The sequence below is a fragment of the Trachymyrmex cornetzi genome, unplaced genomic scaffold, assembly GCF_001594075.2.
Source record: "Trachymyrmex cornetzi isolate Tcor2-1 unplaced genomic scaffold, Tcor1.1 scaffold21, whole genome shotgun sequence".
Taxonomy (NCBI): domain Eukaryota; kingdom Metazoa; phylum Arthropoda; class Insecta; order Hymenoptera; family Formicidae; genus Trachymyrmex; species Trachymyrmex cornetzi.
The window spans coordinates 6,869-19,124 of NW_017296741.1; the positions used below are offsets into that span (position 1 = coordinate 6,869).

Consider the following 12,256-nt stretch of genomic DNA (forward strand, 5'->3'; position numbering starts at 1 on the left):
ATAAATATATATATATATATAAAACATATTAAAAATATATTTTTAAAAATAAAATAAAAATAATACATATCAACTAAAAATCATCATATTTTTATTATTTTCTCAATAAAATAAAAAGCAAAATTTGAAGTCTAAAATAATCCCAAAAATTCAATAAATTGATGAATTTTCGATAAATAATCAATTATCACTAATAGTAAAATTATACAGTTTGCCATATACATCTGCTCATTCCATTCTCAACTTCTCTTTCTCTCTTTCTTCTCTCTTCTTCCTCTCTCTTCTCTTTTTTCTTTTTCTCTACAAAACCCAAACATACACCTGCCTCACTTTTTATCGCAAGGCACGTGCAATTAACTACACTACTACAAGTGAGATCGTATATCGAATGCATGTCGTGCGTGTCGTTCGAACCTGTCGAGGCTGGGATCCGCGTCGTTGAGAAACACCCGCGTGAGCTTTTTATAATGGGCCCGTTCGAGATGCTGCGACACAGCCGGACTATAAGGCCGCCAACGTCCGTGACGATTCTCCCACTCCCAGACGACCACCGCGTGTCCGTGTTCCTGCCCCTGGGCGCTCATCCTCTTGCCCGTCGCTCTCCGCGATCCCCGGGCCCCGCGCTCTGCTCTGTATCCTCCCTGTGTGAGGAATTTCACACGCACACGCGACATACACTTGCAGCGTAGCGGCAGCGTGGGAACATTTTCGAGTTTTCCCACGGTCACCGCGACGGTCACCCGATCGTTGCAAATCGGACTAATGAACGGCGAATTTGATCTACTTTTCTCCCTTTCCCGTCACTCGATGAGAAACAGTTGCTGTCTTTTCCCCCGTCCTACAATCGCGAAACGAAAATACGTCGTCGTGGAAATCCGGGATTCTTTAGGAGAAACACAGAAGAAAACAAACACAAACGCACCAATGCGCACTCTGGTGCAAACTGAGGGAGGGTCGGTGCACGCGAAAGATGCCGTTGTGAACGGTGTGAAGCGCGGCAGATGAGCGGACTCGATAGGTCGATATCGAAACGACTTCGAGAAAGAGCTCGTGAGCTTCGAGCGATCGAGTTCCCAAGGAAGATTTTAGGCCGACTTTAGCTAAATTCCGTTTGATTTATATGTCCATTTTTACTAATTAAATTAATTTTCTTAACTTATTTAGTCTTTATATTTTTGGTTATAAAAATGTAAAAAAGATGAGTATAAATTGAGAGATTTTTATGCATTGAAACAAATGTTTTCATTTCTTTTTCTTATCCAATTAGAAAAAAATAAAGAATAAATTAAAAACAAAGATTTCCAAATTAATCTATATTGGTAGAAATTACTGACAGAAATGCTTTAAATTTTGTTAACCAACAAAAAATTAATAATTCTATCAATGTTAATAAAATTGTATTTCATAAGTTAATCACTGATTAAATTAATCGACGTTTTGACCGCTAGAATTGCTTAAAGTAAAATTTCTAATTTTGTAATTCAATCTTTTTCCCTTGGGTTAAACAAGTAAAAATAAAAAAACTATTCATGTTATATAAATCATCGATAACTGCCCTTCATTTTTTTTCCATCAAAGTTATATAAGGATGATCCATCAAAATTATATAAGCGAATTATGTATGAATACAAAAGGAGGTTCTAGAACCTACTTCGTAAATTATGGAGGGGAAAAATTCATCGAAATGTTAAGGAAAATTACTTCATCTTTAATTCATCTTCAATCTGATATGCTTCGGGAGCCCTGAATCTTCTAGTCCGTCATTGCCGGGTGATTTTCGCTTCTAAGAGAAAGAGGGGGTTTGTAAATACCCGTCAGCTGACCAGGGTATCTCAAGAAAGGCGACATTGGAGTGATTGAAGTGATTGGAGTACACTGGAATTCTATCCCAAGCCACGATAGTGAATTCATCGTGGAGGCGGGTTCGGACGCGGTTTAATCTGATACGCCGCGTATCCCGACGTAGCCAAGCGATACAGCACGGACGAGAAGCGGATACGTAGTGGGGGATACTGATAGATGCCCGTCAGCTGACGAGGATGCCTCGGAGATGCCTCGCGGTTAGTAGCGAGCGACGACGACGACGACGACGCGGAGGAGGTGGAGGTGGAGGAGAAGCGTAGGCGTCCAGGGGTTGTTCGGGCCCCGCGGCCAGCGTGGGTGATCGGTGATCGAGAACTCAAGGATGTTCTGCGCGGAGGGCTCGTCGTCGAAGGGCAGCTTCCTGCAGCAGAAGAAGGCAGCACGCGAGGATCGGGCGCATGAAAAGCGCAGAGAAGCCGCGGCTACTCTGATTCAGGCTCACGTTCGAGCCTGGCTCGCTCGTGTTCGGTTCACCAAACGGATACTGTAAGTGTGAGACAAAGCCTAAGCCCTCTCCACGCGAAATGGAGATGCGAGTTACCTGTCAATATTACACATGGTCATACAAATACGTGCGAGCTGATGTTTATGTGAAGATGCTTGTGCTACAGTGTGAACAAAAGTTTGCCTGTGTTGTTGATATTGAACTTGATCAATATTGTAGAATAACTGTATAAAAATATGCAATTATCTCTGTGGTGTACATAAATACTGCTGATAGTCAGATTCGTAGAATTCCAAGCAAATACGAAGATAAATCAAATCATTAAAAAGTATCAGAGAGAAAAAGAGAAAGAGAGATATTTTATATATTAATTTATTTCGTTTTCTATTTCACTTAATATATTAGTATAAAATATATTTTTATTTGCCTTGGACTATTGTTTCAATTAGCACATTTGAATTAAATTTTTATCTCTTGCAAGAATTGAATTATGGTTGTAGCATAAAAGCATATTGATATAAAGAATGCTTATATAATTTTATATAAAGATTACAGTTATCTGACAAGACTGTTTTTATTTTTAGAGAAGAGTTTGATAATAATTTCCTTGATGACCCCAACGTCGACAATGCAACAGTGGAGTTAAAACCTGCTCTGGAGGTGTATAGAACTATTTCTAGATTTTTGATAATTTATAAGAAAGAAAGGGATCAAGAAAGAATAGAAAGAGTGTGTAGGTGAGTACACGCAATCGATATTCCTTCAAAGATTCAGAGTATCATTCAATCAAGATGATCTTTTAGATACCTTGTCCTGACTCTCGATTCCGAGTCTCCAAAGATATCTTACGTTGGAGTGGCGTTCCATAAGGATCACTACATATCATGGATATCGCAAATGAAGACAATTTTATACCACTGTCTCTCTGGCTTGGACAGCCTGAAGCCGGAGAGGGTATCGGACCACAAATCCATACTTCTGCGACTGCACACTCTGGTGAGTTTTACATCGCCTGGAACGTGGGCAATACAGAAGGTGAAGGGTATGGACCAGCTAAAGACTGGCATGAGTCAGCTGTGCGCAAATATAATGGGCCACCTAGTTAACAATGGATTTTATGCTACTATGCAGGTAACACTGTTATGCAACGAGAGGTTTTCTAACGGTCTTGGTTCTTTTTTTAACAATTCTAAACTACGTTCTCCATTTCAGGCTCTCTTAATGAAGGGACTGGGTAGAGCGAAAATCGCTTTGAAACCAGTTACACTTTCAGCAGCAGTTACTCTGACACTGAGACCACTGATCTCTTCGCAAATGTCTGACAAACTGGTATCTCTATTTCTAATTAACATCTTTAGCGTACCAGCTCTGGTCTATCACCTGAATATCTTGTCACCAGAGGTAAAAAAAAAAGAAAATGTTTACAAGCTTTGTTACACATCATGATATTTTTTTCTCTAATCTAAATATGTAAAGTTTCTGATATTATTTATAGTGCATTTCATCGTTTATAACGAATAATCTGTTTGCGAGAAGTTTGGAGTTGCTAAATTCCGAGCAGAATTTAAGGATTGTCTTTAATGCTCTGGAGGGCAGTTACGCGCTTTGTTTGCTTGCTAATTTGATACAATTGGCGAACATCGAAAGGGAAGAAGTATTGAGAGAGCTGTGCTTTCCTTCTTTTACGGTAAGCTATTGTAGTAATTTTTTTCTCTTGCAAGCATATCCATAATGTCTCATGAATCCTTTGCAGTTCGTTGTGACAAGAATGCTGGAAGCATGTCAACAATACGTAGTCGCCAAACGGAGTAATTTGACACATTGGCATCCAGTATTAGGCTGGTTTGCACAGACAATCGACACCTCCTTGCAGGACGCGACTCCTTCGGTAAAATTGCAACTTGCCTGTCTTTGGACGGGCAGGATCGTTACGCATTTAGTTGGTAAGAATTATCAATTTTACCAATTCTGATACTCCTTACAAAGAATTACAATTCGTATACAAAGGTGTGATAGCCTAATCAACAAAAATCAATTCGCCCCCTGGTTACTCTCTATTTTATTTTCAGAACAGCCACTAATCGAATTCGTCGAAAAGGAGGTACCGCCTCCGGTAGAGCAGCAAAGTACCTCTTCCATAGGCGCCAATATTTTCCGGCGGGCATTTCTTGAGGCTCGAACTAATAGGAACAACAGCACTAAGAACTACAGAAAGCTAGGCAGTCCGGAAGCTACCAAGATAGCTCTGATCTGTTCTCTATATCAAACTACGTTGCATACGCTCACACAGATGAAGATAGAGATATTAACGGGTATGTATAATAAACCAATATATAATCATATACACAAGATCATATATACAAAAATATCAACTAATAACACGTACATATAAAAATAGGATTATGCTATCAAGGCAAAATTCTTTATCACATGTGGCTGTTTTTGACCACCCTGGGACCGCACTGTGGTCTAAAAGCGTTTCTAGATCTCTTGGCGGCTAACACTAAATGCACAGCACCTGAGTTCCAAATGCTGATACTGTTCGCCGATTGTATGACGCACTATGTTACGTAAGTGATATGACTTTTTTTAACTTGTTTTCAAACAATTTGATTAAATTTAGTCTCGATTAGTTTCATATGTGCGCTAATCTTTTGATTTTCCATTTTCAGCATCTTAGACGATATGGAAATGTACGAACATCAAGATCCCTTCAAGCTCACGGACTTCATTACTATGTCATATTTTTTAAATCAATTTTTGTACAAAGCGGTTCTCACTAATTTATTTGGTAAGTCGATTTCTATCATTTTTTGTTATTGTTTTTTGCTTAATCAAGATTGCAAGAAGAAAAATAGAAAAAAACTTATCAGATTAATATACGAAGATAAATACATGCAATTTTTTGTATTTTATAGATGTGAAGTCGGTATCCAACAATCCTTTGTTTATCTCACTTTACATTCTTTTAATGGCAATATATCGACGTGATTGCCGTAGAACGTTCTGCCCGGAAGGTCACTGGTTAGCCAAGTTAAGTATATTTTAATTTATATTTTATGAATACCTTAGATTCATATTACAAAAATTTTATGTTACAGGTCTAAAAAAACGTTATTGTATCAATTAATAAACACTCTCTAGTAATGTAATATTTAAAAAAATGAATGTAATATTTTTAATATTGATTTTTGCATTTACAGATATAAATTATAGATATACAAGAATAAATAAATTCACTTTACTTTCTGATTTTCCTCGTGTAATTAAAATAAAGAGATTGTATCATATATCAGTTTCAATATTTGCGACATATAGTCATTTACAATTTTTTTTTTTTAACAGGAAGTACGAGTGTCTGGCTTCTTGGCTGATTTGGAAAAGGGACGACGCGGCGCAGCACTTTTACTCTCAAAAATGCCTCACGTCATTCCCCATTCCGAGCGAGTCGTATTATTTCGCAAGCACATAGCCGATGAGAAAGCAGTGATGGGTTTGACCGAGAGCGCTTGCAACAGTCCACCTACTACTCTCATTGTTGTGCACAGGTCTATTATATTACAATTTTTATTTATTTTTTAAAACATATAAGAGTTTAAAAAAATTTTTTAATTAAATTTTTAATTATATTTTCTTAAATTTAATACTATTTTCTGAAAAAAAAAAAACGTTTAACAAAAGGAACAAATCTTTTCTTTGTGTGGTAATCTAATATCATTTTTCAGAGACTGGATATCTTTTTTTAACTTTTTTGTCAATAAGGTAGATATAATTTTAATACGATTCTTTCAATTATTGTAGAATATACTCTTTTATATTTTACAGAACGCGGATAGTTGAGGATGGATACAGACAATTGGCCATGTTGCCATCACAAGCTCTGAAAGGTGTGATTAGGGTACGTTTTGTAAACGAACAAGGTTTAGCTGAAGCCGGTATCGATCAAGACGGAGTTTTTAAGGAATTCTTGGAAGAGACAATAAAACGAGTATTCGATCCATCTTTGAATTTATTTAAAGCTACCAGCGAAAACCGGCTCTATCCGTCTCCCACATCTTTCATGCAAGACAATCACTTGCAACTATTCGAATTCGTCGGACGGATGCTTGGTAAAGCGGTTTATGAGGTAAACTCTTATCTATAATCAGTAAAGTTCGTAAATGCAATTTAGCTTCAATTATAAATAAAAATGTACGAAATAAATATTTTGAAAATGATTAAAAAATCTCTCTCATGTGTCAATAATTATTTTAATTATTCATTGTTTGTGAATATTATTTATTGTTTTATGTGGTTTTACCTAGATATATCTAGATTATTGCGAGAAAAAATTAGATATAGTCAGTATTTTCAAATAAAGTCAATTCTTTTACAACGATCGATCTCTTATTGCTTTCCAGGGTATCGTCGTAGACGTGCCTTTTGCGTCATTCTTTGTCTCGCAATTTTCCGGGCAAACAGGCGGTGCGTTGTACAGCTGGTTGGACGAGCTTGCTTCACTAGATCGCGATCTCTACCGTAGCCTGACTTTAGTAAAGCATTACAAAGGCGATATTCGTGAGCTGGAGTTGACGTTCTCTCTCGATGAGGACGTGCTCGGCAAGCTGGTCACGCACGAGCTGATCACTGGTGGGCGCACCACCGCCGTGACCAATCAGAACAAGATTCAATATATCCACCACATGGCGCACTATAGAATGTATCATCAGATCAAGGAGCAAACGACCGCCTTCATCAAGGGGTTCCGCTCGATCATTAATCCCGAGTGGCTGTCGTTGTTCTCAACGCCCGAGGTGATAATTCAAGAACACTTACTTACATTTATTTGTAGTGCAATCTATGACCGAGATATCAAAATTAAGCAGTATGGAATTATTAATTTGAATATAATAAATTAAATATAATTATATATAATTTTTTTTTTATAAATGTGTAACTTAAAAGTTAAATTAATAAATTATTTCAATGACTTTTTAAATTAGAATGTAATTGTAAGCTATATGTTCTGATGAAAATTTAATATGAAATGAAAATATTAAAGCAAATACAGTGCTATGATTAATTTTTCTATGTAATATTGTATACATATTAATAATATAATTATATTGTATTATTTTTTATATACTTGTATATATAAGTTACCATGGAACACTTGGCTTTGTAGTTACAGAGATTGATCTCGGGTGATAACGTACCTTTGGATCTGCGAGATTTACGGAGGCATACACAATATTATGGAGGATTTCACGACAGTCATCGAGTAGTGTGCTGGTTGTGGGATATCTTAGAGAAGGATTTTACGGAAGAAGAAAGAGGCTTGTTCTTAAAGGTAATGATCACAAAGATAATTAATAATTTCTCTCTAATCAATAATGTACTAAAGATTTTCTTGAGATTTTTTTAATGTGAATATTAATAATTAATAATCCTCTTGAAGAATAATAATAACGTTTGTGATAGTTTGTGACGAGTTGCTCGAAGTCACCTCTGCTGGGTTTCGCTCACCTGGAGCCACCTTTTTCCATACGATGCGTGGAAGTTTGCGATGACGAGGACACTGGCGACACTATTGGTATGTTATAAAATAGTTTCGAAAACAGACGAGAGTCAATCTTTTCATAATCAGTCATAAAATCGAAAAACTGGAAAGATTTTCAATACCCTTCAAATTCTTTGGTAAATTTAATTTGAAATTTTTTTGCAATTTAGGCAGCGTTATTAGAGGTTTCTTTACGATTCGCAAGAAGGATCCACAAAATCGACTGCCCACTTCGTCAACGTGCTTCAACTTGCTCAAGTTGCCGAATTATCAGAAAAAGAGCACGTTGCGAGAGAAACTGCGTTACGCTGTCACCAGCAATACCGGTTTCGAACTCTCTTAAGTGTTGCCGATTACGCATTTTTACTTTCAAAAAAGACGATTAAAAGATTGTGCTAAGAATTTGTCGAAACATCACGCATGACAGTTTTCGACAGTTGGAACGAGATGCAATTTGATCGGCGATCGAAAATGCCGTGAGATTTCGCAGGGATAAAAAGTCGACTGACATGATCGATACCTCAGATTCGACAATGTCGAGTGATGCCTAAACCGCCCTTATCCCCATCCAGTACCAATTAACAGCCCAATTAAACGCGTCGCTGTTTAAATATCTGTTGATTTTTAGCTAACACACGAACGTTTTAGAGAAGTCACTCAAAAGCGTCGCAGTTTCTTTTTTGGAAAAACATTGCGACCTTGGTATTCTTCGGGGATTGATGGTATCATGAAGCAACATGAGAATGTACAACATAAAGGTACACAATAACGAACCTGCGAATAGATAACTGTTAGACATACATATATGTATATTTAAATAAATTTCATCGTATGACGAGAGCTAAGTATTTTAGGGTGAAGCCTGTTTATAATGTTCGTTTCTGCGGTCTTCGATATATATTTATACAGGCACACATTACCGATGTGAAATACACCATACCTCATGAGCTTAATACCGCTGAGATAATTGTGCGCTTGTTAGTGGATAGAATCGTTGATCAACGTTACATTAAGATCGGGGGTGGCGGACATTTAAAATTATTTTCATAGATAACGTTGAAGGTAACATTTGTTATAGATTACTCCACTGGTGGACGTTTACTTCAGACATTGAATCAATAAGCAAGAAAAGGTACTATTTATAGTCGTAAAAAAAAATTCATAATATCTTACGAAATTATAAATTAAGTTATTGTGTGTGTGAATCATTTATTATTTTTTAAATTGTTTTTACGAATTATTAAATATAATTTAGATAATTTTTTATGAATCTATATTTTAACAAAGATTTTTTTTTAGTTACATATTTTAATTTTAACTATGACAAAGAAATGTATTGAAGATCTAAAATAAGAAAAGTACATGTATGTAAGAAAACTATATGTATGAACATGAGTTTTGGAATCATTGCATTTTGAACTATCGTGGACGCATTTTTTCAATAAAAATTTTAAAAGGCCGTAGTCTGTACTGTTTATTGATTCAATTGAACTTATATTCGCACTCTTCGGAAGAGGTTCACCACTCCTGTTACTATTTACAAGGGAACATCCTCGAAGCTAGGCAATACCTTGTCAACGAACCAGCACGCGTGCGAAATAAGTCTCCGTGAGCAATCAAAAAAACGACTTGTGAATTTCTAAAAGTTTTCCCCGATACGAAGAAGAATCAACCGGGGAGACCGCGATCTATTTTAAAAGCTATTGTATTTTCTCAAAGTTTTTGTACGGACTATTGGCGCGACATGCCGTTTAATCGATTTAATACGATCTAAAGGTACAATTCCCACGGGCGCTTGCGGGTGAGAAGTCCCCTGGGTTTGTTCCGAAGGAGATTATGACAAGAATCTCGTCGTATTTCACGCGGAATCGAGGATTGAAAAGTTCTCTGAATATCCATAACAAAAAGCTGGATGAATAACAAGAGGTTAAAGAATGAAAAAAACAAAGAGAGTATTTTCTTAATTTTGGAATAATGCATATTTTTCCTTCTATTTATCTCTAGGAAAATTTTATCGTCGTGACATATGAATGAGAAACTGTTTGATGAAAAAATTAAATTGTAAGCGGGCAAACTTGATAAATTTATAATTTATACACATCAATTATTCAATATTATCATTTTTATCACATTTTTACTATCTTAAATAGCTCTAACGATTAGCCCAGTTGCTTAAACAGTTTTATCTTGTTTGACTCAGGTTTAATCAAGTGTAAATAAGTGAAATTTTTTTTTTTGGATGTTACGGAGTGAGTTTTATCTGCAAAATTCGCCATAATCGCAACGCGTGCGGGATACATGCGTATGTTTACAAATACGAAGAAAAGAAAGAGGACACAAACGGACTGCGGTATTCTGTACGAAAAGCGAACTTCGATCCAATGATGTAATATTGTTATTGCTTTACCTTTCGAAACATGTTTTTCTGGTAGATATGAGAGGTATTGACGAGAGAGAATTTGATGATAGACCAAAGATAAAGGGCGAACGATTCATGAGATGTAATTTTTGGATATTTTCTTACATGATTAGGCGTTTGTTGCAAGCGAGCTTTAAACCTGCGCTCATGCAATCGTGATTCAAATCGAAGCCAGCGTGATGAAACACAAAAATGGAGAGACTCATTGTTGAACATTTTGTACAATTTTATTTTTCGAGGATATCGGATCGACTGATGATATAAAAACTCTCCTATTGACATGCACAGTATAACATCACTATTTTTTTTTTTACCGAGCAATACATTGTAAACTCAGCCTTGTTATGTTTGTGCAATATCTATTGATTTCGACAGAGAGTGTACAGTTCAGTTGACTCTTATTTTATTTACGACAGAATGCACAATTTAATTGACTCTTATTTTATTTACTTATTTTATAATATATATTTATATTAACACAATATTATATTATACTTATAAAATTTGCGTGATTGCAGGTATTATATTTAGCTATTAAAGGTATTGCGTGAGCGTGGGATTGTGTACATTTATTAAAATGGAACAACAGCGAATACTCCGGTTCGTGGGTTTACTCGTCGTAAGAACGATAAAGTTTAAAGGAGACGGCTATCAGTGTAAGAATAGACTTTAAGATTGGCGTATCGAACGGGAAGCTTGCGATTGTAAGATGATTTTGTATTCGCCGTGATAACTGAATTTTGCATTTACGAAGTATAATAATTAATTAACTAGACTTGTTAAAAAGGAAACAAAAGGAAATGCGCTGTAATGCGAGTTTCTCTTACAATTGCAAAGCGAACGAAGACGACGCATTGTGTAAATCACTCGTTTTGATTATGCAACGGCCGTCCCGCTCGCCGTTTGTAATCGATGGTTTAAATTATTAAGATTCTGTGTATAAGAAGAGGAGATTTCTGTATAAGGACGGGAGAGATCCGCTAATTTCATACGGTGAGGATTGGTATACAATCGTGTAAATATATACACACGTCGCAAAAGGTGTTGCGTTAATGTTGTGTGCATTCGCTTTCCTTCATTTAAGTAACCGATCCCTTCCTGCCGAAAAAGAAGATAAAACTCGAGTTTCATTGCCAAAAAGAGGAACGAAAATTCAGATAAGAATTCGTGGAAGTAACGCTTTTGAAATCGACCAGTATCGGCTAACAAAATATTTATTATTTGAAGATTTATTATTGTGTTTTGCACTGAGAGAAAAATTTTTGAAGAGAGAGAGAGAGAGAGAGAGAGAGAGAGAGTATTTGTTGACTAATTGCATGTATTGCAACTATAAACTAATTATGAATGGGAGCTCTTGTTTTACAGTTATTACTGGTATAATGTTAATAATAATAAGCATGTTTATATAGTTCTATGTGCTAAAAAATATACAATTGGCACCAAAAATTATTATAAATTACAGTCATTTTATAAATATTACTAATATAACAATAATAAAAATAAGGACTCCTCATAATTATTTTACTATGTAATTAAAAACTTAATTAAATACCGAACACTTTTCTCTCAGTACATATCTATACTTTATTTATTTCCACATAGAAGTATTTGATAAAAAAAAAAAAAGAACTGCAAACATTACATTTTATCGATACAGTTTTGCTGTACAAAACTGATATCTCGCCACTGTAAAAAAGAAAAAATTATTTAAACGTACATATAATTTTAATAACGTTACGATCGAAAATGGAAAGAGGCAGAAGAAAAGATCGATTTCCTATACTTAAACAAACTCGCCTAAAAAAAAGACCATTGTTTAAATTAACATTTTATGTTCTTTACTTTTAAAAAAGCAAAAGCGTAGGGAGAGAGGAGAAGGGAAGAGAACCAATACAGTCGGAGAGAAAGAGAAAGAGGGAGAGAGAAGATTAAAAACGTCGCGCGCGCGCTCGCGCATGCGCGGTAGGCCGGCGCGCCGGTCACGTGACCG

General features: G+C 35.9%; 2 protein-coding genes across 2 annotated transcripts in view; one reads left to right on the forward strand and one right to left on the reverse strand.

The window, feature by feature from the left end:
- Positions 1–931, reverse strand: part of dx (deltex E3 ubiquitin ligase) — a 3,729-nt gene extending 2,798 nt beyond the window's left edge. Inside the window, exon 1 of the mRNA XM_018505545.1 lies at positions 415–931. Within this exon, the coding sequence (XP_018361047.1) occupies positions 415–674 (260 nt within the window). The 5' untranslated portion in view covers positions 675–931. The remainder of the gene's footprint in view (positions 1–414) is intronic.
- A 674-nt stretch (positions 932–1,605) lies between these two features.
- LOC108759949 (ubiquitin-protein ligase E3B) lies at positions 1,606–8,224 on the forward strand. Its single transcript, XM_018505684.1, has 16 exons — positions 1,606–2,349; positions 2,893–3,045; positions 3,112–3,439; positions 3,521–3,709; positions 3,804–3,995; positions 4,062–4,251; positions 4,378–4,620; positions 4,707–4,878; positions 4,981–5,099; positions 5,227–5,342; positions 5,654–5,856; positions 6,134–6,434; positions 6,709–7,101; positions 7,473–7,637; positions 7,769–7,880; positions 8,018–8,224. Exons 1-16 carry the CDS (start codon positions 2,186–2,188, stop codon positions 8,188–8,190), a joined length of 3,213 nt encoding a protein of 1,070 aa, XP_018361186.1. The 5' UTR covers positions 1,606–2,185; the 3' UTR covers positions 8,191–8,224.
- The last annotated feature ends 4,032 nt before the right edge of the window (positions 8,225–12,256 follow it).